Here is a 27,122-nt window from a genome sequence, read left to right as displayed (position 1 = left end):
AAAGAAGAAAGTGGCAGCAGTTGCGATTCGTCATTCCACTCAAGAAGTTCTATTGAAGAACAAGAAGTGGGCACTAGCGCTGCTAGACAGCGCGGCAGAGGTCACAATAGTTCGCCGGAATCTTCAAGAGCATCTGAAGGTGAAAGCAACTGTTGACTTCTTACAAGTTGAACCTGCGCACATGCGTGTCTCCATGCCCGATAAGGTGTACAAAGTAACGTTACAGTTAAGAGACATTGAACGCACAATTGGCCAAATCTTTTGGGACCGCGTCGTAAATATATATGATATTCTACTGGCCGAAAGAGATTGGCCATCAGAATTTGTCCATACTTGCCCATATAGGGAAGATGTTATCAAACCTTCTTTCTCACCCCTTGTTCCTGATGAGCTCGCAGAATCCTATGTCTCAGATGGGCATTGGCGCAGGCTTTTGCATTAAATCGCAACCATGTAGGGTGGATTAAAGATTTCCCCCGTAATGTAATTCCTATTAAGAACCAACCTCAACCACAGTATCCAATAAAACATGATGCAAAAGCACCCGTACGGGAAATCCTCACACAACTGGAGTACCAGGGCGTAATCAAACCCTGTCTCACACCAATGACTAATCCTTTATTCCCTGTAGCTAAACCGGACCATTCGTACAGAATAGTCTTGGACTACAGACATTTAAACAGTCATACACGCGCAGTCATAACTCTCACAGCACTTACGAACAACATAGTGCGCAAAAAAATACAAAACAACACTGGTTATTTCCAATGGTTTCTTCTGTGAAAATATAGCGCCTGAGTGTAGAGACTTAACAAGTTTCAGCGCACTAGGCTCCCAGAAAAAAATTCTGTTGTTTATCACAGGGGTATAAGAACAGTCCAGGACTGTTCGCGGCTCGTGTGACTTCAATATTGCACAACATTGACCCTGAAGCATCGCCCTATGTAGATGATATCTATCTCACGGATGATGAATTACTGCAACATCTAAGACAGGTAGCCAGCATTGTTGTAGGATTTGCCGAATTCTGCTTTAAATTCAATTTAAAAAACCGAGAAATAGCCTTCTTTAGTGCCCTGTTTTTGGGATACGATCTATCAAGTGAAGGAAAGAGCCTAGCACCACAGTTCTTGGAAAAATGCACACAGTTACAACCTCCAAATACCATTTAAAAAAAACTCCAATCCTTATTGGGTTGCCTACATTTTGGCAGAATTTACATTCCAGATTACGCATCATGCCTTAAACCCTTATATGACTTAATACGTCCAGTCGAACACACGTATTCTCAGAGCTTTGCAAAAAGACATGCTTGCAGCACAACACTTACACACAAGGGACAATAAAAAAACATCTGGTCATCAGAGTATTTGCTGGTGCCATTGGTTTCACGTATGTAACTTTTAATGAGGGTGAGACAGTCACGATTGCATAAAATCACTTTCGTATTCAGCAGCAGAACAACGCTTTGCTCCCACTGAGAAAATCCTCACTGCTGTTCAGATGGCTGTCATTAAAGAAAGACCACTGGCCCAGGGGAAACACATTATTGTCATATCTCCAATTCCAGCCCTCGAGGCTGTTACCAAAGCCTGCTTTCCAAACGCTAAAGCATTACATCCACGTTGGATAAATTGGGCAGCATCTCTGACATCCACTGATATTGACTATATCTTCAACCCAAAATTACAAACTCAAGAATTTTTGCAATATGAACTAGAATACCCAGTTCCGGCAAATACATTGCCTATTGATCAATATCAAAGGGTCACTTACACTGATGGCTCAGCACAACCTGCAATAGGCTCTAAGCATCAATACTCCGCTGCTTGCGCAGTCGGCTATATCGATGATAATACATTCTATCCACAACATACTTGACGCAAACCCTAGGGGATTACACTGCACAGCTAGCAGGGCTAAAGGCTCTGGTGATGGCTCTGGAACATACAGGTCCTGCACAGCTAACATTGATTATTTGTGATTCGTACTATTGTGCCCAGTCCTTCAAGGAATACCTGCATTATTGGCACCAGAATGGGTTTAGAGATTCTAAAGGTAACACCATCAAACAAAGACTTCTCTGTGGGGAAGTAGTGGATCTAAAGGAAACGCTACCAAACGTCCATGTTGTACATACACTTGGGCACCAGCGCATTGAAATACACGTTGCTGGAAATACACTGGCTGATGAAGCAGCCAAATCAGCAGTATCCACGGCTGCTGTTGCTGCAATAACTAGTTCTAGAATTAAATCAGACGATGACCTCTGGGCTGCCGTGAACGCCACGCCCTTTCCAAAAGCATTACCCTCTAAATATTCCTACCAAGTGGGAGGTTTCCTTGACGCAAAAGTAAAAATACCAGGCATAGGGGTTTGGATAATTCCCAATCTTACCCAAGACCAGGGTTGATTAAAGCAGTGCATGAGGGGGTTGCATCTGCCCATGCTGGTATGGCGGCTACAATATCATTATTGCAAGCACGTTATTGGTGCCCAGGTCTATACAAACAGACCAAGCAGTTGGTACTTTGTTGTGACATCTGCCAACAAATTAAGGGCTCCACCGTCAAACACCCACCGCAGATACCCATCCTAATTTCCAACAAACCTTTACAATGTGTGTACTTGGACCATTGTGGCCCCCTAATACTGGACAGTACATACAAATGCATCTTAGTCGCTCTTGGCTCTTGCTCCAGATTTCTGTTGGTATGGCCACAATGCTCAGCTGACCCTCGGACTGTTATTAAAGATTTGCACGTCTTTATTGGCACATTTGCAGTTGCAGCTTTCCACTCGGACCAGGGCCCTGCTTTTGCCTCAAGGGCATTCAGGGACGCCATGTCTTCGTTAGGGGTCTAACTCCATTACTAGTCTCCATTTCATCCCGTGGGAAATAGTGTAGTGGAGCGACAAAACCGTGATTTAAAGCAATCCTTAACAGCCAGAGTATTAGGTACAGGTTATAGTTGGCTTAATCATCTGTATGGAGTCCAGAGAGCATTTAACAATCTGCCTAGAAACTCCCTGGGGGGTCATACTTCACACGAGTTCCTGTTTGGAACTTGAACGTCTGGTCCTGGCGTGGAGGTGGCAGAAACACCTTTTGACTTAAATGAAAGTGTCACTGTCTTGCAAGAATGGCAACAGTTCCGTGACAACAACGCTTCTGCCAGTGCTGCCTCTGTAGGAATTAAGGATGTACCAATAACATCTACCGGGTGGATTCCAAAGGTTGGGGATCTAGTACGTGAAAAAGTTGCTGTGAAAAAGGACTTCGGTCCGTCTTATTGTGCGCCGGTCCCAGTCCTGGGAATACACGGTACCAAAACTCTCATTCTACCACCTTTGCCTGGTGCTAAAGAAAATCGTTTTGTATCTATCAGCAATGTCAAGTTACACCATGTGGCTGATCCTGCACAGCAGAACAAGAGGAGCAACAAGTAGTTCCCCAATCCCTCTCACTACTGGTCAGGATGTCCCTCTACAAGTTTTGAGCAGCAACGCAGACATCTCTCCGAGCTTGAGGAGGGTGGAAAATGATCTTGCATTAGTTCCACTAACATCTGTTACAACAAACAGCACAGAAATTGCTGATAGATTTGATTCAACTTCTACACAGACGGATGGCATCATTTACAGTGAACCACTGCAGGAGACCCCTACCAGTTCTTCTCCTTCAAATACGGCTCCAATTTTCATATGAACGGCTTCTGGATACTTTGCTGACATCAATGACACATTTTCAGACTCATTTGCCTCTTCTACACCTGAACTGCCAAGAACACGTAAGCTGATGAACTGGCTTAAAACAACACTCCTGCGTTGTTGTTCTGTCGTCATGGTGTGCCCTGCCCTGATCTGTCCTCCCATGTTGTTGCTTGACCCATCCTTACTTTTCCCTGCCTCTGGTTCCACTGCCCCCCTGCCCTACTCTAGTTGTTGTCTGCATTTTGTGGTATTGTCAATGTTTTCTTTTATTTTTTTTAATGTCATGTTATATATCAACAGGGTTGAAAGTGAAGAAAAAAACACTGTGCCGCTAGTGTTGAGTGGGTCATAGTGTTTTTTTGTCTGCCATGCTCCAGTACTACAGGGCTAAAAAAAACATTCACAAAGCTAATAGATCTCATATAGGTGGGAGCTATTGTCTTTGCTCCGAAATTCAAGCTCAGCTCTCCCTGTGCCTCTGCATTGCTCAAAGTAGTCTATCTCAGGGTTCTCCAGTGTCAGTCCTGTAGGGCCAGTTACATGCTATTTTTTTAAGATAACTACATTTATCTAAATGTGGATATGCTAAAAATCTGGCATGGATTCTGTCCTCCAAGACTGACATTGGAGAACTCTGGTCTATCTTATAGAGACTTCTAGCAGCAGATTTCTTACCTTAAAATATTCCCCAGGTGTCAAGTTGGAACTGAAAGTATTTTATGAGCTGTACACTTGCGTGCCGGTAGGTGATTTTGTTTAGCTGCGCGTGGCGGCATCTGCATTGTCCACACCAAAAGTGACATGCGCAGTGGCTACATACGTGCCACCCAAGTGCACTGACTTCGGTTCCTCCATCAGCTGGGATCAGAATAGCACTCTACTTAGTCATTTATTGGCTGGATTTTTTTTTTTTTCAATTACTTCTACAGTGTGCCCTTTTTCCCAAACATTTTTTTGGCCTATGTCCCCCTGCTCTGAATACCGATCGGCATGGAGGCCCCAGGACCATTTTCGGAGTTGCTTGCACCAGTTATTACTGCGATCCCTGACTTATTTATGAGCATTCCACAAAAAGAAGTCCAAGAAATTGAAAGATCTTCGACTTCCCCATGCCGGTGCAAGCCATTGGACGAGGCACAAGAACAACTCCACAAGTCAAAGCCACACTCCCAATTCATCCCCTATGGAGCCTTAGCCTGGGTCCGCTCCGCAGCTCAGTGTTTCCCTAAGCAGGAGATACCCTCTCCCAACTAAAAGAATTGTATGAGGACATGCCACTGGTTCGCGAACGACTCAGATTGGACTTAATCTGGCGGGTTTGCCTTCAGGGTTAATTGGCATCCTCAGGATCCTGACCAACCCCCAGTCACAATTCCACAACCTCCACTGGGGTTCGTGCCAGTGGTGCCGTTCCCTGCTCCGCTGACCCCAACACTAGTCTTAACTCCGATACAGAGCTGGACCAGCATCACTCCACACGATACCTGCCCAGACCAGACCAGACCCAGCCAGTCCAAGTCGGAGACTGCAGTGGCTATGTGGGAGGGGGCCTCCTTTGTAATTGTGATACATACAGCAGCTGAGGTCCTGAACCTTACACTTCCTATGGTAGAAGACAAACATCTTGGTAGAGGTGCTTCAACTAGGGGTATCCCCGTCAGAATCCCTAGCCTCTTTATGAACCCTCACTGATGTCCTGCTCCGGGCCTGGGCCATTCCCTGCTTTAGCCTGGGTCATGCCCTGCACAGGCACTTCTGTGCACAGGACCACCGCCTGCCGCCATTGCCTCGCTTTCGGGGACCAAGCCTTTCTCACCTAGCACCTCACCCCAATTAGCGTGGTGGTTAGGCCTCTCCTTCCAGAGTTAACCCTTGCATATTCCCTACCACACCACAGGGTAGGACATCAAAGAGGCTGGTCACCCTGGGAAGAGGATTTTCTCGGTCACCAGCTTTGCACTGCAGTCTGTGAACACTGCATGCTGTTTGTGCAAATGCTACCTATGATCCAGAGGATGCCCAACCCATACACTGCCAACCAATTGCTGATAGTAGTGACGCAGCCAGGTTCACAGTACGCTGTGGTCTGGATACGAGTGACTCTCTAGGCAGAGAGATTGCGACGTAAGTGGCATTCAGACACCACGCCTGGTTGAGGTCAACATGATTTTCAGGGACACATCCTGACATTCCTTATGGACACCCCCTTTGACGATACTTGCCTTTTTGCAACAAAGCAGAATTAGCACTTGAGCATTTGTTTTAAGATACTAGGTCCCATCACAGCTGAATTCCGAATATTGCTTCTTCTGTGGATATGGTACGGGCTACCACCCTCTAGCCTAATCGGGGGCCAGGCTCGTAAGTTACATGGCATTCATGGCTGTGGATGTGGCTCCTACCGACCTTGTAGGAACCAGGGCCAGAGGTCAACCCAGTCCTCCACTCCCTGGAAGCTACAGCCTCAAAGCTCCTAGCACCATGGACAGCTAGTTGGCGGCCGGATCAGGCACCACCTGCCCCTATGGGAAAGAATAACTGAGGACAAATGGGGTTTTCAGATTGTTCAGTGGGGTTATCCCCTACCCTTTACAGAAACCCACGAGCCACGCCAACACCCTTAGATTGACTACGGGAAGACCACCTTTTGCTCTTGCAACAGGAAGCGCAGGCTGTTTCAACCAAATGACCCATCGAGAGAGTGCAGACATCAGAAGCAGGTCATGGTTGCTCCTTCGGCTACTATTATGGTGCCCAAAAAAGGATGGAGGATTTTGCCCTATTTTAGATCTGTGCTCTCTCAACTGCTCCCTGAAAAAGAAAAAGTTCAAAATTCTCACTGTGGCTCAGATCCTATCTACCCTAGATCCCAAAGACTGGAAGGTAGTGTTGGTTTTGGAGGACTCATATTTTAATTTTCTTGTTCTGCCTACCCACAGACGTTACCTGCAGTTCGTGGTGGGTCACAATCCGTTCTAATTCATTGTGCTTCCTTTTGGCCTTACCAGTGCCCCTCAGGTCTTCACGAAAGTGATGGAGGTCTTCGTAGCCCATCTGCGGAGGTCAGGGGTACTAGTCTTACCGTACTTCGACAACTAGCCTTTTGAAGAGCGGCTGGTCCCAGGTAGTCGTCTCCCACCTCCACACTATGGTAGACCTTCTGTAGTCACTGGGTTTCTCTGTCAATGTGCCCAAGTCATTCTTATCACACTGCAGTTCTAAGCTTATCACCTGGAGCAGTGAGCCTAGGATATTCAGGGAATGATACAGTTGTTCCAGCCTCTATCCTAGATTTTGGTGAGACTGATTCTGAGGCTGGTGGACCTCATGGCCTCCTGCATCTTGCCATTGTAGCATGCCTGTTTGCATATGCGTCTCTGCAATGGGACATGACGGCCCATTGAATTCAGCATCAGGGAACCTCTCTGACCTGGTCCAGATATCGGAGTGAAATGGAAAAGACCTACATTGGGAGCTAACGAACTGCAGTTTGATCAGTGGCAGACTTCTTTCTCTTCCCAACCCAGAAACTCACATTTGCCACAGATGTGTCACTCTTAGGTTGGAGCGGCCATCCTCCAATTTTAGAATTTTGGTCTCTGTCAGACTCTCAGCTCAACATCTAGTTGTTGGAGTTGAGAGCGATATGCATGGCATTGAAATCCTTCCTCTAATCCTTCAAAAGAAGCTGGTACAGGTGTTCACGGACAACACCTCCACCATGTGGCACTGCAACAGGCAGAGTGCAGTAGTGGGGTCCTGAACCATGTGTCAGGAGGCTCTATGCTTCTGGGAATTACTGTAAGCTCAGGACATCTTCCTGGTGGCATTACATCTGGTGGGCTTTCTGAACACCAGAGTGGACAAACTCAGCCATCAATGCCTAGCAGATCATGAATGGTGTCTCCATCCAGAGGTGATGCAAGGTCTCTTCAAAGATTGGGGGAGAGCCTTGGTTAGATCTAGTCACCACTGCTGAGAACATGCAAAGAGTTTCCAAAGCGATATGCTTAGAGACGCATTTTGCCTTGAGTAGTGTTCAGACCTCCTGCACCCCATCTGTTGGCATCACTTCTGCCCAGACTTCTCAAGAAGATCAAGAAAGACGGGGCCCAAGCAATTCTTGTGGCTCCAGATTTGGCATGGAGAGCATCGCATCCCGAACTCCTCAGCAGGAGACTCGGTTCTCCGTTCAGATTTTCTGTTGCAGCACCAGGCCAGGGTTCTACACCTGAAACTGCACACATTCACTTACGTGTGTGGAGATTGAGGGGTGACAGTTAAGTTTATGATCTGCCACTTTAGGTATGTGACATAATCTTAGTAGCCAGACGTCCCTCCACCAAGACAGTTTGTCTCCTGGTGGCACAAATTTGTAGCTTAGTGTGCTGCAAAATCCGTTGACCCGTTATCTTTAAAGTTGATTTGTTTGCATTGTTCCTTACCCAGCAAGGCCTTTTTTTGGGTACAGTTAAAAGGGTACATTTCAGCCATATTGCCATTCTTGCAGTTTCCAGACAAACCCTCTCTGTTCAAGTCACCTGTTGTGACACGTTTCTTGAAAGGTGTGCATCACATATTTCCACCTACACCTTTCTTTATGCCCCAATGGGACCTTAATGTAGGTTTTACATTTCTGATGTGCTCACCTTTTCAATCCACGCATAGCTTCTCTATCTGACTGCACGTCATGAGAAAGACTGTTCTATTTCGTCTGCCAGGAGGGTTAGTGAAATGCAAGCACTCGCAGTCAACCTTCAATACCTTGTCTTCTTCCTGGACAAACTGATCCTTAGAACCTGTGCCCCCTTCTTACCCAGGGTTGTGACGCCTTTTCCTGTTGGACAGAATATCATGCAACCAAGTATCTTTGCCCACCTCATCCTTCCAAAGAAGTGGAGAAGCTCCATAGTCTGAATCCAAAAAAAAGAATGTTATTGCTCTACAATGATCATAATAAAAACATTCGGTTGAATGATAAACTTTTCGTAGCATTTGTATTGTATTGTATCGTAATAGTATTTATATAGCGCTTACTGCCCCTGCCGAGGTGTCAAAACGCTTTTCGGCGAGTAGCACGCTACTCTGGAACCCAAAAGGAATTAGTACAGTTTTAGCATTATTATGAGTTAATTTGAGCCGCGGATATGTGAGTTTGTTAGTTGGATTAACTGGAGTAATGTAGGGGTAGAGGAGGGAAGAATCCAGAAGCGTTAATTGGGAGTTTATAGTAATAGGATGAGGCTTGGGATGAGTAAAGGGGGAGGGAGGAGGGAAGAGTCTGTGGAAAGGGTTAGGGAGATCATAGTAGCAGGAGGGATTTTGGTTGAGTCAAAGGTGAGATAAATGAGGGAGAATTTAGTAGGGTTGTTTGGGAGATCATGGTAGTAAACTGAGGTTTGGGTGAGTTACATGTGGAAGAGGAGGGAAGAGCGTAGGCAGGGTTATTTAGTAAATGAAAGTAGTAGAATGGTTTTGGCATGAGTCAAAGTGGGGATGGAGGATAGATTGATAGAGACATGACATATGGTGATGGGTAAACAAAGTAAAGCTTACAAGAAAGTAAAAATATAATAATATTTTGTTTATTTATAATTTGATTTATATATATATATATACACACACACAGATTTGTTATTATTTTTATGTAATTTATGTATTCATTATTATTAATATATATATTTCTTAATGTAATTATTTATATTTTGAATTTTATTTATAGATTTTATTTGTATTTCATTTTTCTCTAGTACAGTAGGACTAGAGTAATGAATAAATAGATAATTAAATACATAGTAAGGGAATAAATGTTCAAGGAATATAATGGGTATAATATGAGAAGAAAAGTAGTATTGTATAAACACAGACTTTCAAGATTTGTAATATTTGAAGTTAATTAATAAGTGTACATTTCTAACATTTATTTATCTGAACTCAATTTTTGAATAGACAAATGCTTATGATAATGAAACATTCGATCAGTGTGATATAAAATGAGAGCAGGGATTCATCAGTATCTAATATAACACCTTATCTAGGAGCTATGCAATGACCTATGAACATGTTAAGCATAGAATAACATACACACACATATATATATATATATATATATATATATACACACACACACACACACACACACACACACACATATATATATATACATACAAACATATTTAAACCGTGAGTAAATATACATTAGTTAAAAAGGTTTAAAGAGTATGTGTGTCATTTGTTATGACATAGTAGCGATACATATTACCTAAAGAACTATACATATCTAGAATATACACATAATCAGACAAAAAATATTTATCAACACAGGCATATGCAGTCCATAGCTGTTTGAATATGGTGGTTATGAAGGAAAGAGCCAACTCTTGAGTAGTCTTCTGAAGACAAAATAGTTACCTGTGGATCTTATATTTGGGGGTAATGAATTCCATAGTTTGGCTGCTTGAACTGAGAAGGATGTACCACCTATAGTCTTTCTTGTATGGCGGTGTTCTAAGGCGGGGTGCCAATCTTGAGTGGAGGTTTCTTTGAATGTATTTGGTTATTTTGTTTCTGATAAGGAGTGGTCCTGTTCCATGTATAGCTTTGTGGGTGATCCAAAGCAGCTTGAAGGTGCATCTTTTGGCAACAGGTAACCAGTGTAGTGCTCTCAAGGCAGTTGAGATATGGACTTGTGGCTTTACATGTAATTGTAGCCTGGCAGCGTAGTTCTGAATACGTTATAGTTTTTTCATATATTAGATATAGATGATCCATGGTAGTGGCCATTGGCATAATCCAGTTTGGATAGTCCAAGCAAGATAGTAGACTGCACCTTGAGTGGAAATCCGAGGTGGGGGAAGATGCATCGTAGAGTCTTCAAGGTGATGAAGCTTGTTCATGCAAATTTGTCCACTTGGGCATTCATTGTTAACTTAGAGTCCATGGTAATTCCAAGGTTTTTAACTTCCTCAGATAATTGAGGAGGTGGTCCAAGATAGTCAGGCCAGGTGCACAGTGGGTCATAATTCTGCTTGCTTTGACCAAAACCATAAATTCACCTTGTGATATTTGAAGGAGTCAAGAGGCTGGGTTGGTTTATTCTTATAGGATTTTTCAGGAAAGGGGTTGGTGCTGATGGTTTTCTTCTGTTTTAAATAGGAGTCCAATGTGTCTGCCTTGGTTGTGTAATGAGTCGCCAGTTTGTTTGTGAAATCTTGAGTAGTGGGATGTCTTCCTTCCATGCATTTAGGTTTTCAAAATTCATTGAGAACTTTATAAAATTCTTTGGTTGCAGATTTAGCATTTTGAATTCTGTCTGAGTAGTACCTTTTTTTTAGCTTTTTTGTTTGATGATTTGTATTTGTTGGGGTGAAGAAAGACAAAGCAGTTCAAAAGAGAACCGTCTCCAGGTGGATTGTCCTCTGCATTAAATCTGCTGCATACTGGCTACGAAGCAACCCCTAAGGGTTTGAGGGCTCATTTCACCACAGCCAATGCTATGGCAACTGCATTAGCATGCAGAGTCTCAATCTTGGACATCTATCAAGCAGCTACGTGGGCATCGCTACAGATGTTTGCCAGGCACTACGTCTAGACAGTCAGATCCGGCCTGATGGGCATTTGGCCCATTCGATCCTTGCCTTATCTGGTAAAGCCTGTAAATAGCTGCAAATTCATTACCAACCATTTCTTCCTCCCCCTTCTGCAAACTATGATTTCCATTTTAGGAGGACCTTGAGGACCTCATTTTGACACTCTTAGTTTATTCCCTGAGGATGTCTCCTTGCTTCTGGCACAAAAAAATAGTCCGAAAACTGAGATCAGAGCAGTGGTGTGGCACCTATGTAGTCATCACAAAATTCACTTCTGGCACGGATTACACCATGTGGAGCCGAGCCACACCAGCTACCAGAACACAAGGGCACTGCTCACAAAAAATATCCAGAACCAGTCTGACTACTGGGGAATATCCTGAACTTCAGGACTCTGCAGCTCGTTAGGTCTACCAGATAAGACGTAACCAAAGGTAAGTAAATAGTTCTCCATGATAGTCTATATTGTGAGATTGTAGGCAAATATTTTATTTCACTGAGTCTGTTTTCTTTATTATCACATATGAGCACACTTAGGTTTAAGGTGTGCGCTGTATAAGCTATTTTACTCGATTGACTGTATTGTAACTCAAGCCAAGTTTAGGTTTTACATGACTAATGGCTTGCCTTCTAATTTACTAATATAATACATCTGCAGTTGTCCAAATGGAACATCCTTAAGATAATAAAGATCTCAATACTCAAAAAAACAAAAAACATGCAACATCCACTCCTATATATTGAAATTCAAATCATTTTTAAGTTTTATTTTCATCAATTCGAAAGACTGTGCAACTTGATTATATGTACAAAACTAATTTGAAATCAGTTAGTTACCCAAAACAGTGTTGAAGAGAAGTGCTCATGCAAGAAAGAACAGAAAAAGTAACAAAAACCACATTCCATACTAAGATACAAAGTATTTACTCTAGAGCCTGTCAAATGACCATTTTACAACAAGAGATATCACAATTAAATAGGGGTAAAATGACCAGATCACTATTGCCCCTTGTTGATCAATAAAGAAAACCAGTCCAGGCTCAATCTGTATTGTTGACATTTCGACCCGACGAAATATATAGGGCCCACTGTCTGCCTCAACTGCGGGTCTTCCTCAGGACATCAACTATATAACGGGGCAACATACGGTTCATCATCCTTAATATTCCACAAAATTTGTATATCCATCTTCAACAATCCAAGATCTCAAATTCTTAACTTTTTATCAAAGGAGATGAATCCTCATATAGCACCCTGTTCTCCTACTCAGAGAGATCACATCCATAATGTTCAATATATATATATATATATATATATACATATGTATATACTTCAGTCCAAACAAGCACCTTTCTATATATACATTATATAGATAATGTGCCCGTCATCCGTTGAAATGTCCGCGCCATTGCAGGTCTCCTTCAAGCTTCAACGTTCAAGAAATACACTATTTTGAATTAGGAAAAGATTACATCTTAGTTTTACGTTATTATTATAGCACAATATACATGTCAAACGTTTCATTGCTCGGCTCGTTCACAGGCCCTTAGAGCCAAGCCAGACCTATGGCTTGGCCCCTGTCCACACACCGTATAAATTTACGGCATGCCCTTCTCTGTTTTTGACTTGGGCTTAGGACATAGGGCTGTCAATCACTTGATAAAATGATTTGTAAAAGGCTAGAACTAGAAACATGGAGGCTTGAACAAATGCACCGATTTGACAACTCTTCGATCAAGGCTTCTTGTAGCAGAGATGAAAAAGAATGTGTGCAGCAAAACTACATTTAAAATAAGTGATCCCAATACAGGCAGTTGTGTTATATATGACCATAGTTATGAGTTCTCAGGGAGATCTACCAGACTCAGGAGGAAGGACACGGGCGTAGCTTCCGAGGGGGGTGTTCTGGGTGAGACACCACTCTAATGCGATCTTGGTTTAGAAATTGTGTCTGGGGCATTAGTAGGGTCTGTTATGTATGTATAGTGACCAGTTTACCATAAAGGTAGTATATCTACATCTATAGAAGTATTCCTTGAATGGATGGAAATGTACTACTTTTATGGAATTCACAAACATTGGCTGTAATAGGCTTGGAAAGCTGCACCAGTCTCAAGTTTCAAGGCATAGTGTTGGCAAACAACCACCCAAAAGGTGTTTTGATGAATGCTTGCAAATAGTCTAACCAGTGTCAATCACAGCGTGAAGCATTCCAACCCTGTATATCTGATAGAGACTTCTAGTTACAGATTCCTTATCTTAGAATTTCCACAGGCGTCAGACTGAACCCGGAGAATTTTCTTTGAGCAGTACCCTCGCTCGCCGTCAGATGCCATTGGTCAGCCCGCATCTGTCATTGGCGTCGTGGTTGCTGTGATGACATAATTGTCTTATGTAGACGCACCCCCGCGCGCTTCAGTTCTTTTCTTTCTGCACCAGCCTACACGCAGATCTAGAGAAGAGCTACCCTTATTTGTTTTTTGACTGACTTTTCAACCCTTTCGTCAAGGTTTTTGACTACTTAGTGCGTTGAGGTGTCTTCTCGCAGGACTGGATTCAAGCCATGTGACTCTTGTCACCGCATGATGTCGGTGATGGATCAGCACCTCATGTGCCTGTGGTTTCTGGTGCGTGACCACAACCCAAAATCATGCTCCACGTGCTGGGCCATGAACCGAAGGCTTTGAGGGAGCGGTCCCTAATGGCGGCCAGCGATCGGCTCCATGTCGCTCCCGGTCTCGCTCGAGAGGAAGGTCACAAGACCGATCGTGGAGCCATCACCACTCGTCCTCATCCCACTCCAAGACCTCTGGACATTTGGGTCACAAGAAGAAGAATTTGAAGAACAACAAGCGTTCTTTGACCTCGCCTCGTCCCTGGGACGATGCAATGCAGGAGAAACATTGTCCTTCTAGGCCTCCTTCCTTAGAGCCTGCTTCTTGGTCGGGTCCACGCCTCACTAAGTTTCCGGGAGCGAAGCCACCTCAGCCCAACTCAGAGAGTTTTATAAGGCTATGAGCCTCATATTTGGACAGACCGAGTCTCCTGTAATACCCTAAGGCACAGTAGGGTCAGCGGGTTCCCCTGAGGTTCCATGCTGGCGGCTTCTACTCGGCTCTGGGGGGGGCACCCCATGATCCGTTATCCGTCCATAATCGTACCGGAGACGATGACGGTCATGCCATTGTGACCTTTCTCGGCACCAGTACAGAAGTTTACTTTCCCGATGTCGGTTGGGCCCATAATCGACTTCGACCCCATACTCATTTCTGACAGGGATCTCCTTTCCCAGGTTGGACCTTGAACCTTATGGGTATGGGTACTGTGAGAGTATGAAGGGGTGGCTGGACCCTCTAGAATACCAGTTTGAAGACCCTTATATGTACTGGGATCAGAAATTGGGTGATGCTAGTGGTTTGGACACCTCCCCTGACTCTGGCATACTTTCTCCACCTACCATGGCTACAGAAGCGGGAGCTTTGTACTCTGTGGTGTGAAGAGCGACTGAGGTCTTGGGTATCTAGCTGCCTTCATTGACTGTCAGGACTGTAGGAAGCTCGCTCAGCTTATAGTGTACATCTATGGTTTGGCACCCTATTCTGAGTCCTAGCGACCCTTAGTGATAGTGTTTAGGTGTCCAGATAGCAAACGCTCTCTGGAGAAATGTAAATACCATAGTAGTCAGTAAGTAACTCCCACACAAGATAGAACCACACAAGTGTTGCAAAAATAAAAGATTCTTTATTGCAGCACTAACTACTAGATTAGCATTGGTATAGCTCCCTTTGGAGATACCTACACACAATATATACACTGAAGAACAAGCAAAAATACCATGAAATGTACAGGGCCCAATGGGTGGCTGGGGAGCAAACCATATACTAAGTAAGTGGAATGTGAAATAGTGAATCCAACCAAGATAAGTCTGGTAGTTAGCTAAGGGCTGAGGAAGTACGAAAACACCAGAGGTAAGTACAGCAAGTGTCCCCAGCAATTGGGTGCAGAGTGTTTACCAACCCTGTAGCCCCATAGACTAACACAGGGAAGTTGCAGTTGGAATTCATGAGTTTCAGGACGTTTCCCAGTGGACTCCGAGGAAACCCTAAGACAGGAGGAAGGTTGGAGAGTGTGCCCACCCAAGGATACCAAGAAGACAGGCGTACCTACTCCAGAGGACCCAGATGCTCAGGGGTGAAAGGATGTTGGAAACCCTCGCTGAAGTCAATGGAGGCCTCGGTTGTCCAGCTGCTGTTGCGACCTGTGGACTTGGACCATGCTGGTGGAACCCAAGGACGGATTCCAGACACGGAATGTAGGAGGCTGGCTCAATTTGTGGTGTGGCACCCTATACTGAGTCCAGGTAACCCTTCGTGATAGTAAATAGATTCCCAGATAGCAAAAGCTCTCTAGTGGTAGGTGAGGTGAGCAGCCAAAGCTTATCAAGGAGGAATGTAAACACTTGCAGTACCACAGTAGTCTGACAGTAACTCACTCACAAGAAAAAAAACACCCAAGCATTGCAAAAATAAAGGTTATTTTATTACAGCACTACTAGTATATTAGCATTAGTATATCTCCCTTTGAAGATATATACACCCAATATAGGCACAACATATCCAGCACAATAGCATAAACATACACAGGGCCCTATGGCCAAACCATATACTAAAAAAGTGGAATGTGAAATAGTGAACCCAACCAAGGTAAGTGTGGCAGTTATCTAGGGGCTGGGGGTAGATAGAAACACCAGATGTAAGTATGGTAAGTGTCCCCAGCCACCATGTGCAAGGTAGATACCCACCCAGTGGTCCCATAGGCTAGCACAAAGAGTTGTGGTAGGAGTTTGTGGGATTCAGGACCCTTCCCTGTGGACCCCGAGGAAACCATCAGACAAGAGGAAGGTTGGAGAGTGCACCCACTCCAGGATACCCAGAAGACGGAGTACCTACGCCAGGGGACCCAGATGTAGAGGGGGAAAAGGGACTCTCTCTGAAATCAGTGGATGCTTTGGATTGTCCGGCTGCTGTCACAACACGTGGACTAGGCCGGTGGAACCCAGGGACAGATTCAGGACGTGGAGGACCTGCAAAGGAAGGGGACAGAGTCCAGAACCCTTGGAGGTACCCAGGTGGTGCAGGTGGCAATACCCACCCTCCTAGGGCTAACGTTCCTGCAAGTCGGTGGAAGAAGAAGTCCAGCTGTGGGGCCTCAGAGCTCCAGGAGATCCCAGGAGTCGCCTATGAACTGTCCCTCGATGGTCGCCTAATTGCAAGAGGGTCAGTTACCAGCCAGGTCACCAATAAGCACTGGGAAATGCAAGCAGAAGCTGAATGTGTATTTGCAAAGCTTTGGGGACCAGCAAGGTCCAGGAGTCTCTACCCAGGACGGTGAGTCAGGATGGCCCTCAGCATGCAGGAAGGCCTGAAGAAGTCGATGGAGCCCCCATGAGTGGCCCACAGGTGATGGACACCGGCAGTCACAAGGAGGCCTCAGCAGCACAACAAAATAGAAGTCCCACATCGCAGGAGCTGCAGAACGGAGATTGATCTTCAAATTGCAGAGTGCTGGAGGGTAGGACTTATAGGTGTTTGAAGAACTCTTGGAGGTAGAGCCAATGAGCTTTCGCAGGAGCAGTAGTCGTGGTGCACAGGCAGGCCGTTCCAGTGGCTGCAGCAGGGGCCCTCAGTCTCGCAAGTGGATCAGAAGACAGGAGGGACTCAAAGAAGGCCACGGAACCACCACCTGTGAGCAGAGCATTCACATTGCAAGTGGAACAGCAGGGTCCACTCGACAGGATCCGTTGCCTTGAGGTGCCTGCAGATCCATGGGAGTGACTTATTCACTCCAAGGGAGATTCCTTCATGCTTCCAGGTGCGAATAGAGTTTTTCTGACCTTGGAGGATGCACATTCTTGGATGTTGCAGAATTCTTGCAGGATCTGAAAAAAAAAAATGTTACAATGGGCGAGCCTTCCCACCAGAAGCAGACTTGTTTCGGCTCCAAAGCAGACCAGCAGCAGTTCCAGAGGCCAGGAGCAGAGATGTCTTGAAAAGGGTTCCTCGTAATGTTCTGCTCGACGAATCTGAGAATCCGCCCACAGGGAAGCCCTTAAGTTACCCAAAAAAGGGGGTTGGTCACTCTCTGTAGTGATCCACCTAAAGGAGAGGGTCAGGGAGGTCCTCGACTTGGCTAACCAGTCAGATGCTCCTGGGGCTGCTGCACATCTTGTTTCCAGGATGGCAGAATCAACTGGCCGCCTGGCAGAGCGCTGTGCACCTCCCTAGGGGAGGAGCTAGACATAGAAGCGTACATTCCCCTATACTTTGTGTGGTTTTGTGCTAGACTGGGAACCATGGGTTTCTGCACTGGTGCAAACCGGTTTATGCAAGGACAAAATCAAAGCAGTCTAGTGGTACGGAGAGGTCACCCCTTCCCATCCTAGAAACACCTAGGGGGTCATTCTGACCCTGGCGGCCGGTGACCGCCAGGGTCACCGACCACGGGAGCACCGCCAACAGGCTGGCGGTGCTCCCTCGAGCATTCTGACCGCGGCGGTTCAGCCGCGGTCAGAAACGGAAAGTCGGCGGTCTCCCGCCGACTTTCCGCTGCTCGGGGGAATCCTCCATGGTGGCGGAGCGCGCTCCGCCGCCATGGGGATTCTGACACCCCCTACCGCCATCCTGTTCCTGGCGGGTCTCCCGCCAGGAACAGGATGGCGGTAGGGGGTGCCGCGGGGCCCCCGTAAGAGGGCCCCGCAAAGTATTTCAGTGTCTGCAAAGCAGACACTGAAATACGCGACGGGTGCAACTGCACCCGTCGCACCTTCCCACTACGCCGGCTCCATTCGGATCCGGCGTCCTCGTGGGAAGGTAGATTTGCCCTGGGCTGGCGGGCGGCCTTTTGGCGGCCGCCCGCCAGCCCAGGGCAAATCTCAAAATACCCTCAGCGGTCTTGTGACCGCGGAGCGGTATTTTGTCGGGGGAACATTGGCGGGCGGCCTCCGCCACCCGCCAATGTTAGAATCACCCCCCTAGTTCTAAATGAGAGGAGGTCACACCTCCCTCCTACAGAAAACCCTTTGTTCCGCCTTTTTCCTGCTCGAACTGGATGAGAGGCTGGAGAACAGAACAGTATCGGGGGGCTGCAGCAGCTGGTAGGCTGACCCTGGAAAGCTATGCAGGCAGATCAGGGGGATCCTCTGAGGAACCCCTAGAGTACATGGTATCATGCAACTTCCACTGGCATCAGTAATGTTGCATGATTCTGACATGCTTGATACCAAACATGCCTAGGTTCATGTGGCTGGGCTAGTCATACTGACCAGTGTCCACTACATGTCTTAAAATGGCTTCCCTTCACTTACAAAGCCCAGAGAATGGAATTTGGGGTTTGTTGGGGTACTTTGCTCATGCCACACTTAGGGACATGCACCCTGCCCCTGGGCTTAAGGGCTTACCCAGAGGGGGGACTTATAGTGCTCAAGTGCAGTGATCGTGGCGTGGTGAAAGGGCGCATGGACCATTTGACACAGGCTGTAATAGTAGGCCTGCAGACACAGTTTGCATGGACTTCCATGGGTGGCACAATATATGCTGCAGCCCATGGGAGACCCCTAATGTTCCAATGCTCTGGGTACCAAAGTACCATATACTTGGGACTTATATGGGTGCTCCACCAATTGTGCGGCAAGAAAGTCACCAAGCAACCAGATTTAGAGGAGAGAGCACAACCACTAGGGTCCTGGTTAGTAGGATCCCAGTGAACCACAGTCTAAACATACTGACATCAGGCAAAAAGTGGGGGTAGCTTTGCTAGAAAGATTGTAATATCCTCCTGATTGAGGTGCTTCAGCCCTGGGCTTCCACATCTGAACACCTAGTGGCCTTTAATCAAGCCCTCACAGATGTCCTGCTGGGGATGTGAGCTTAACCCAGCACAGGGGCTCCTGTCAACAGGACAATCGCCTGCCACCATAGGGACTGCGCGTAACAACCCTAAATTCCTGACCCAACTTCCTACACCTGAGAGCTTAGTAATTCAAGCTTCTTCCTATTCTGGCACATTCCCATCAACACCCTCGGACAGGGAATCAAAAAGACTGGACAAACTTGGGAATAAAATGTTGCCTACCTCCATTCTGGCATAACGGTCCGTGAATAACGCATGCCTTTTTGGCCGCTGCACCCATACTTTATGGGATATGGTCACACAGGTGCTGCCACGGGTACCGGAGGAAGCCCGGGCTATTCTCTCCCAAGTTGTTGCTGATGGGAGGGACACAGCGAAGTTCACGGTTCGATGTGGACGGTTTATGAAAGTGTCATCTTTCTAGCATAGTTACCTCCACTTTTTGCCTGATGTCAGTGTGTTTAGACTGTAGCTCAATGGAATCCTGCTAATTAGGAACCCAGTGACTGTGCTCTCTCCTCTAACTTTGGTTGCTGGTAAGCGATTTACACCCATAATTGGCATACGGGTGCACCTATGTAATGCCCAAATTTATGGTACTTAGGTACCTAGGAAATTGGTACACCAGGGGTCTCCCATGTGCTGTAGCATACATTGTGCCACCCCTAGAAGCCCATGCAAACTGTGTCTGCAGGTCTGCCATTACAGCCTGCCTGAAATGGCGCATGCACCCTTTCACCACTGAAACTTATCTCTTCACTTAGACACTATAAGTCACCCCTCTTGTAGGCCCTTCAGCCGAAGGGCAGGGTGCATTGCTCTAAGTGTGAGGGTACCCCTGCATGGGGAGGGTACCCCTACAAGACCCCAAGTCATTTCCTTGACTCAAAGTGCTGGGAAGCTATCTTAAGGTACGTAGTTGACACAGGTTAACATGAGTGGTCTAACTACATAATGACTTCCCTGAACCTAGGCATGTTTGGTATCAAACATGTTGGAATCATGCAACTATGCCGATTCCAGTGTTAGTTGCATAATACCATGTACTCTGGGGGGTTGATAATGGATCCCCCAGTTCTGCCAGTGCAGCCTTATGGGGTCTAGCTGCCAGCTCACGCTGCTGCTGACCCTAGACACTGCTCTGCCCTCCTGCTGGTGAGCCAGGCCAGAAAGACAGAACAAAGGACTTCCTCCAAGGGAGCGGTGCGACCACCTCCCCCCGAGTATTAGGTGTCTAAGGGCTGTAGTGGCCTCTGAGTGCCACCAGACTGCTTTGAAGGGCACATTTGATGCTCTCCTTGCATAATCTGTTTGCACCAGTTCAGGAACCAGTCAGATTCTCCCTCTGGTGAAAAACTACACAAAGGACATGGGAGTGACCACCCCTGTCCAGCTTCTCCCCTTGGGTGGTGTGCAGAACTCTGCCAGGTGACCACTTGATTCTGCCATTTTGGAAACAAGATTGGCAGAGGCCCCTGGGAGCATCTGACTGGTTAGGCCAGGTAGATGACGTCCCTAAACCCCTCTGATAGGTGGGTCACTTCAGAGAGTGACCTACCCCTTTTAGGGTTACTTTAAGGCTACCCCCCATGGGTGGGTCGTCAGATTCATTGAGCACGATTCTCCAAAGAACTCTCTGCAAGACATCTCTGCTCCTGGCCTCTGGAACTGCTGCTGGTCTGCTTTGGAACCGAAACACATCTACTTCCGGTGGGAAGGCTCCCACTGCAACATTGTTTCTCCGGATCCTGCAAGAATTATGCAATATCCAAGGCTGTGCATTCTCCAGGGTCACAAAGACTCTGCACCTGGAAACCTGAAGGAATCTCCCTTGCCGTGAAGGAGTCGCTCCCCTATATATCTGCAGGCACCTCAAAATGACGTCGACCGTCTGTTGGGGGTCTGCTGTTCCACGAACATTGAAAGTCTTGGCTTCACAGGTGGTGAGTCTGTGGCCTCCTCTGGATCCTGCTTGTCTTATGACCAACTTGGGAGACTGTGGGGCCCTGCTCCTGTCACTGGACTGGAACGCCCTGTGCATCGGACTATTGCACTTGCCAAGGCTTGTTGACTCTTCCTCCAGGAGATCTTCAAGCACCAAGCAACCCTGGCACCCAGCACTCTGCAACTCAAAGATCAGCCTCTGTCCTGCAGCTCCTGTGACATGGGACTTCAGTTTTGTTGTGCTGGTGATGCCCCTGTGTGACTCCCTGTGGGTCACTCGTGGGGGCTCCATAGACTTTTGCTGGCCTTCCTGGGTGCTGAGGGCGAGCCCTGGCACCCTTTCCTGTGTAGAGTCTCCTGGACCTTACTGGTCCGGAAATCTTTACAAATACCTCTTCAGCTCCTGCTTTCTTTTGCCAGTGCTTGTTGGTGACCTGACTGGTAACTGACCTGTCTGCATTCTGGTGACCAGCGAGGGACAACTCATAGGAGACTCCTGTGATCTTCTGAAGCTCGTGGACCCCGCAGCTGGACTTCTTCCACTAACTTGCATGAGTTTCACCTCTAGGAGGGTGGGCATTGCAACCTGCACCACCTTGGCACCTCTAAGGGTGCTGGACTCTGTCTCCTTCGTTTTCAGGTCCTCCACATCCGAAATCCGTCTTTGGGTTCCACTGGCCTGGTCCACAAAGCGTGACACCAGCTAGACGATCTGAGGCATCCACTGACTTCTAGAGTCCCTTCTACCCCCTTCATTTGGGCAACCTGGTATAGGTATTTAGTCTTCTGTGCATCCCGGGGTGGGGGCACTGTTCAACCTTCCTCTTGTCTGCTTCTTTCCTCTGGCTCCACTGGGAAGGGTCCTGAAACCCTTCGAACTCCAACCACTACTCTCTGTGTTAGCCTATGGGAAGACTAGGTAGGTAACTACCTTGCACCTTGTCGCTGGGGTCACTTACCGTACTTACGTCTGGTGTTTTTAATCTACCCCTAGTGAACTGCCACACTTACCTTGGTTGGGTTCACTATTTCACATTCCACTTTCTTAGCATATAGTTTGGCCCTCCCATAGGGCCCTGTATATTTTATGGTATTTATGTTGGTTATTTTTTGTGTACATATCTCCAAACGGTGATATACCAATACTAGTATAGTGGTAGACAGGTAATAAAGTATCCTTTATGTTTGCCACACTTGTGTGGTTCTTTCTTGTGAGTGAGTTACTATCTGATTACTGTGATATTGCAAGTGTTTTACATTCCTCCTGGTTAAGCTTCGCCTCAGCTATTCCTGGAGAGCTTTTGCTATCTGGACACATTTTCACTATCACCAAGGGTTGCCTGGACTTAGTATAGGGTGCCACACCATAGGTGTACACCATAAACTGACCCAGCTTCCTACAAACTGGACACCACCGACTCACTGGGCAGATCAGTTGCATCGACAGTGGCCCTTCGGCACCATGCTTAGTTGAGTATGTCTGGCTTTTCAGGGGATGTCCTGCAGTCACTTATGGATATGCCTTTTGAAGGCTCCCGTCTCTTCGGACACAAAGCGGACTCGGTGTTCAAGCGCTTTAAGGAGTCCCGGTGTACGGCTCAGTCCCTTGGCCTCGATGCTGCGCCTCGTCTCCCTCACTGCGCTTTCCGCCCTTTTCATGGCTACGAAAGGGGCATCCAAACGAGTCCCCTCCCCCACCACACCCCGCAGCCTCCAAACCTTCCTAGTCCATCGTCCCATCGCAGACAAGTTGGAGGCAGGATTCGCCATCACTTGCCCCACTGGGAATCTATCATGACGGACAGGTGGGTTTTGAAATTGTCCAAATGGGCTACTCCCTCCCCTTCGAGACTACCTCTCCTGCCATGCCACCATCCTACGATTGGATGATGGAGGATCACTTGGCACTTCTCCACAAGGAAGTGCCGACTCTCTTGGCTAAGGGAGCGATAGAGAGTGCCTGAAGTAGTTTGTGGTTGTTATTCCTGCTACTTTCTGGTGCCCAAAAAGGACAAGGGCCTTCGTCCTAGCCTAGACCTCCGCTTCCCTCAATCTCTTCCTTAGGCAGAAGTTCAAAATGCTCACTCTAGCTCAGGTCCTTTATACCCTGGACCCTGGAGAATGGATGGTAGTGCTGGACTTGCAGACGCCTGTTTTCGTATTCCCATCTTGCCTGTCCACAGACTTTACTTGCAGTTCGTGGTAGGTCACAAACACTTTCAGTTCACTGTGTTTCTTCTTCTGCCTTACCAGCACCCGTCAGGTGTTCACGAAAGTAATGGAGGTGGTTGCAGCTCATCTGCACTGGCTAGGGGTTTCAGTCTTCCCCTACCGCGACGGCTGGCTGTTGAAGGCGGGCTTGCCCCAGGCTGTTGTCTCCCACCTCCAGAATACGGCGAACCTCCTGCATTCGCTGGGGTTGACTATAAATGTGCTGAAATCACACCTGACTCCCTCTCAGAAGCTCCCTTTCATCAGAGGTGTTCTGGACACAGTGCAGTTTCAGGCCTATCCTCCCAAGCGGCGAGTACAGGATTTTCAGTTTGATACTGATGTTTCAGCCTCTATCCTCGGTTTTGGTGAGAATGACTCTGAGGCGGCTGGCCCTCATGGCCTCCTGCATCCTGCTGGTCACACATGCCAGATGACATATGCGGGCTCTTCAGTGGGACCGAAAGTTTCAGTGGGCGCAGCATCAGGGGAATCTCTCAGACGTGGTCCAGATCTCGTAGGAAACTGCGCAAGATCTGCAGTGGCGGCTAAGAAACTGAAATAGAGTCAGAGGCATATCCCTCTCCCTTTCCCAACCAGATCAGAAAGTGGTGACACATTTGTCACTCCTGTGGTTGGCCAGAGGCATCTGGTCTCCGGGAGAGTCCGGGATGGACATCAACGTTCTGGAGCACAGGGCGATCAAGTTTGCATTGAAAGCATTCCTTCCCTCTCTCCAAAGAAAAGTGGTGCAGGTGTTCATGAACAACACCACCACAGAAAGGAGCATACATGAGGAAAGTAAGTTGCAGGTTCAAATTCCACTGAAGCATTATAAACGGGGTGGTGGAAACATGTGGGTAATACCTTTGAGGAATCTTGCAACAATGGGAGACTTAAACAAGGAGGATTGATCAGGAAGTCTGAGGAAGGCAGAGATGGCAGACAGATAACCTTAAGGGTGCCCAAAGCAGAGCCCTGCTGGGCAAAAGAGAGAGAACAAACAAAAGAATCTCAGACAGAGGTGCAGAAAGAGGATCAACAGTTTTATTGGTTCACTATGCCACATATTTATGCCATTGACAGGGGTACCCTAATTTGGTGGAGGGACGCAGACCCACCTCCAGGGATTGTACTGCTTAGGTATCTATTTTAAGGTAAGGAATCTGCAACTAGAAGTCTGTATCAGATGAACAAGTTACTTACCTCTGTTAATAAATTATCTGGTAGAGACATATTCTAGTTTTAGATTTCTTACCGACCCACCCATCCCCCCGCTCTGCAACTTAATTTCTAGGGACTCCCTTTCAGGGCTTTAGTTCTGGTGCAACAGTCTTGGTGTTCTTCATGGCTCTGCACTTCTGGCGTGAAAAGTCGTGAAATGAAACTGTCAGCGCGCCAGGGTGGCATCCATATACGACTGCAACGTCATCGCGGCAGCCGCAACGCCAATGACAGAAGCGGAGTCAACCGCCACTTGGTGGCGTGCAAGGGTACTGTTAAGAGAAAAATCTCCAGATTCAGTCTGACGCCTGGGGAAATTCTAAGATAATGAATCTGAAACTAGAACATGTCTCTACCAGTGAACTTGTTATCGAAGGTAAGTAACTTGTTCTTTTCACCCACTGTAGACAGAGGGCCACCTCATGGTAATCAGTACTGACCTTATTCCTCATGGAAACAGTCCATCCTGAACCTTGGTCTCTCACCCCTCCAGCCTCCTGCTTTTTTAGTTAGGAAATTCGATATTTACATGTCCCGAATCTGTGACTGAGCAACATCCCTGATAAAAATGCAGTAGAAGACCTCTAGCCAAAATTAACAACTTTTTATGATCTCTGTGCTGATCCATATAACACTTCTTATATGGTTCTATATGCCCCCAAAAGCACCCATACATCACCTGCAGATGTGTTTTAAGAGTTGATTTCATATCTTCATCTATTTTATATAGCTGGTTGATATAACAGGACTATTGAGTCGCTTTACCTTTCCAGGACTACTTCAAATTTAAAGTTGATACGTTTTCTTCATCCTTCTACTGCAGGTGATGTAGACAATATAGATAATATTTTAATGTAAGTATTCCTGCCCTCCACCCCATCATAGCAGGAAGAACTGTGTTCTGCCTGAACAACCTTTCAAAAGGAATGAGGCGCTGGCTCTCTTATGTTCTCACATGAACATTCCCATTAAAGACATTGTGTTGGAAGTTGCAGAGCTTTTCTACAATAGTAAAAATTATTTTCTGAGGTGACAATGATGAAAAATCCATTGTTAATGCATAAAGGGCCACACTCAAAGGGTTGCTGCTTGATTTCATCCTGGGCATCACTGGCATCTGTAACCTTGAGCAGGAGTAATGCTTCAGGCACAACTAATATTTGCTCCTTACCTTGACAAAGTGTGGAAATACAGTGACTTTTGGGACAATAGTTTTCTAGAGCTTGTACTTTTTCTTCAAGTGGTGGGGTGTGTATTTGTGTGGATGTAAAATGCTGTTTGTATGGAAAAGGTCTGCTGCCTGAAGAATGAGCAGGAGTATTGGGCAGGGCATGGACATAAACATCGCATTGCTGATATGGCCTCTGTTGATTTATCGTGAGAAAGAATATGTCAAGTTTATGAGGTTCGAAAGCTGAATAACCTAGAGTAAAAACATTAAAAACATTAAATTTGGAACCATATTGTTGATGTTTGCAAGTAGCTTGCTACCTTCCCCCAATATTGTTCCTTTCAAGCCTAAGTGTGTATGCCTGGTAGGTTAGTAAAATACACTGTCAAGAAAAAGTTGTCAGTGCATAGTTTACAAATACTGTTTTTTACTTATATTGACTTTAGTTTTACAAATTCGAGTTGATGATCTATAACAGACTGCTTGCTTACTTTTTTGTGATTTAGAGGTGATGAAAGCTTCCCAACAAGCCATTGAACGTGGTGTAAAAGATTGTCTGTTTATCGACTACAAACGTAGAAGTGGCCATTTTGATGTGACAACAGTAGCTTCTATAAAGGAGATAACAGAGAAGGTACTTTTATTCTTTTTTTAACATTTTCCAAAATTGATTGTGGAAAATCTCTTTATTTTATTTTTTATTTAGGAGTCTCTTCTGTAACTCTGAACTTGACACCTCTAATCATTCCTGTGCAATCTAGGTTGATTGTTTGGAGTTGTTGAGCTAATGTTTTAGAGGTGGTGTTTTCCACCTTCAAGTTGTTTCATTTACCATTGGTGAATACAGAATAGAGCAATTGCAAAATCGCAAAACCTTGTCATGCCAGGGATAAGTTACTTGTCTGCGGGACAATATCCTGCATCTCCAAGTAAGAGGTCTCCCTCCTGGATCTCATGCATCTGTTATGTCTTGACTCAAACCAACATCATGCTTTGTAGAGACATGTATGGAGGAATATGAAGAACAGTTGTCTGTTTTAGTCTACATATTTCCTGCAAACACTACTGCTTAGACACCAGTTTCAGAGATGAGTTAATGTTTATGAGTCTACATATGTTTGAACCTTGCTGGGCTTGTCTGAAACTACCATGGTGTTCTTTTTTTGGCGTAGAACCAAAACACATGTTAGGATGCTACCCCATTCATTGGTCATGCTGATGCATGCAGGAGGAATGCTGTTCTTCCTGAGATAAAAAAAAATCCCTTCCATGTGTTCCTACACCATTGCTTTGAAAAGATTTTAACTTTATTTGTAAAAATGTGTTTTGGCTTTTAGCAAAATTGTACCCTCTGAGTCAG

At 46.2% G+C, this 27,122-nt stretch overlaps 1 protein-coding gene across 4 annotated transcripts in view; it reads left to right on the top strand.

Annotated features, from left to right (window-relative positions):
• The window catches only part of DLG5 (discs large MAGUK scaffold protein 5), a 1,179,851-nt gene that overhangs the window by 1,085,408 nt on the left and 67,321 nt on the right, over window positions 1-27,122 (top strand). For all 4 annotated transcript variants that reach the window (XM_069240807.1, XM_069240806.1, XM_069240808.1 and 1 more), the window contains one exon: window positions 26,269-26,396. In XM_069240807.1, coding sequence (XP_069096908.1) covers window positions 26,269-26,396 — 128 coding nt within the window. The remainder of the gene's footprint in view (window positions 1-26,268; window positions 26,397-27,122) is intronic.

Source organism: Pleurodeles waltl, chromosome 6 (genome assembly GCF_031143425.1).
Source record: "Pleurodeles waltl isolate 20211129_DDA chromosome 6, aPleWal1.hap1.20221129, whole genome shotgun sequence".
NCBI classification, from domain to species: domain Eukaryota; kingdom Metazoa; phylum Chordata; class Amphibia; order Caudata; family Salamandridae; genus Pleurodeles; species Pleurodeles waltl.
This window is presented reverse-complemented; position numbering and strand designations above follow the sequence as displayed.